Source organism: Octopus bimaculoides, chromosome 30 (assembly GCF_001194135.2).
Source record: "Octopus bimaculoides isolate UCB-OBI-ISO-001 chromosome 30, ASM119413v2, whole genome shotgun sequence".
NCBI classification, from domain to species: Eukaryota; Metazoa; Mollusca; class Cephalopoda; order Octopoda; family Octopodidae; genus Octopus; species Octopus bimaculoides.
Window position 1 is genome coordinate 9,090,470 of NC_069010.1, and position 2,356 is coordinate 9,092,825.

At 38.9% G+C, this 2,356-nt stretch overlaps 1 protein-coding gene across 1 annotated transcript in view; it reads right to left on the reverse strand.

The window, feature by feature from the left end:
- The window catches only part of LOC106879202 (huntingtin-interacting protein 1), a 65,692-nt gene that overhangs the window by 47,148 nt on the left and 16,188 nt on the right, over positions 1 to 2,356 (reverse strand). Inside the window, exons 2-3 of the mRNA XM_014928665.2 lie at positions 1,897 to 1,960; positions 484 to 626 (exon numbers count right to left, since the gene is read on the reverse strand). Of these exons, the coding sequence (XP_014784151.2) occupies positions 484 to 626; positions 1,897 to 1,960 (207 nt within the window). The remainder of the gene's footprint in view (positions 1 to 483; positions 627 to 1,896; positions 1,961 to 2,356) is intronic.

Consider the following 2,356-nt stretch of genomic DNA (forward strand, 5'->3'; position numbering starts at 1 on the left):
CCCCCGTCCAACCACAAATCACACCCCTCCCCTACAATGCTACACACACACACACTGTAGATAAAGAGATTAATGGATAAACCCAGCTTAACATCTTATATTGTAAGCAGTCATAACTATGACATTGTAGTGGTGCATTGTGGGAGATGTGACTTCTCATGTAAACATGTGTGTGTGTGTATCAGCATATATAATTAATACAGGTAACAAGCTTGGTCGTCAGATCAAACGAATCGCTCCCAAGGTGCTGACAGACGGACAGTCAGTTGGAATAGGAGAGAATAGGGTGCCACAGAGTGGGAGAGAACCTAGAACCTGATGGTTGAAAGGGAGCTTCTGAAGCAGACCCCAAAAGACATGGGGACGTTGACTGGGAAAGCAGTCATCACAGATGTACCTGATCGGGGCTCAACCGGACATTTAAAAACAAAACAAACAGCATCACACAGACGCAGAGAGAGAGAGAGATAAAGTGCAACTTACATTAGCATGTCCTTCCCGGAGCAGCTTGTGCAGGACATGGAGAAACTTCCAGCAAATAATGGCATTTCCTTGAAGTGGAAGTTTAGATGTGGTCGCCCAAAAGACACCGGCACCGCTTTCATGAAACGTTCCGAGTATGGCACCTTAGAGGGGGAAACAGAACTAAGGAAAACAACGGCAAAGGTTTTAGAAACATGTGTATGAGATTTTGTTTTTTAATTGGGCTATGATTACAGGACTGTAATATATATGTGATATATATATATATATATATATATATATATATATATATATATATATACATTAAGTATAGATATATGTGTGAGATATATATATATATATATATATGTTACATAGTAGACATAACTAGATCATGTTCTCATCCATGTCTATACATGACGTTCAGTTTGTAATCCACGACCACATGAGAAAGGAGGAAATCATGGGAATAAATGTAATAACAGTAACTCCATTCTTCACTAATACATATACGTGTGTGTGTGTGTGTGTGTTCTGTATTGGTGGGTTAACAGGGCAACCAATGGCTTCATGTGAAAAGGTCTTCATAATTATCCAAACATAGCACATGGCACGCTTGAACAATTTTACATGAAACTAAAACATTACTCAATACATCTGGTAGAGAACAAATTTATTAGTCTTTAACAAGAACAGTATTGATAGTGACTTCGAAGTTTCAGCCAGTCAGGCCGTCATCACACACTATTTACTCCTGTGCAAGTTACACAATTTTATTGTTGATTTTATCAGGAAAAAAAAATCCCATCATGGGGCAGAGTTGAAATTATGAAGGGGAAAAAATTTTACATAAGATTTAACACTAAAAAGTGCAACTTACAGTAGGTATATATATATATATATATATATATATATATACACACACACGACTTATGTGTATCTAGTGAAGGCGAGTGGCTTAGTGGTTAGGGCCGTGAGTTTCAATTCCCGGCAACGTGTTGTGTCCTTGAGCAAGACACTTTATTTCACGCCGCTCCAGTCCACTCAGCTGGCAAAAATTAGTAGTACCTGTAATTTAAAAGGGGCCAGCCTTGTCCCATTCTATGTCACACTGACTCTCCCTGAGAACTACGTTAAGGGTACACGTGTCTGTGGAGTACTCAGCCACTTGCATGTTAATTTCACGAGCAGGCTGTTCCGTTCATCGTATCAGCTGGGACCCTCGACGTCGTAAGCGACAGAGTGCTCCAATGTGTGTATATATATATATATGCATGTATATGTACGTGTTTATATGTATGTGTAGGCGGGTGTAGGGGTGTGTGTGTGTATGTATATATATATATACACTCACACACATATATATATGTGTGTGTGTGTGTATGTGTGTGTGTTTGTGTGTAACAGAAAGCTCCAACGGCAACAAAAGGATACTTCGCACATGTTTTTCCTTGACTGGATGTACATTTGAATTGATAGCTTTGTTGATAGCAATTGACTGCAAAAAAGAAACAGACGAAGATGACGATGATAAAAATAATAATTAATTCGTTTTATTGGCCACAAGGGCTAATATCAATTAAAAACATGACAGGAAGAAGGTTAGAAAAGGTTTTGTCCGAAAAGGTAGGAAAGTTCGTCTAAACAGAGGAAGAAAACGGAGGAAGATATAATAAATAAGTAGAACTCCCAAAGGGGGAGGCGCTTCGAAAAAGGAAAGGTTACACGTGGAAAAACCTATAAAACCATGGGAGCCTGGTCAGAAAAAATAAGAAAGGGGTATAGAGCCTTTGCTCCTTTTACATTACCTTTTTTTCTACAGGTGTATTCTCAGAATTGGTCCGTTTAAACTGGCCATTCTTCCAACAGTCACCCATCTTTCAACGAATTTGCT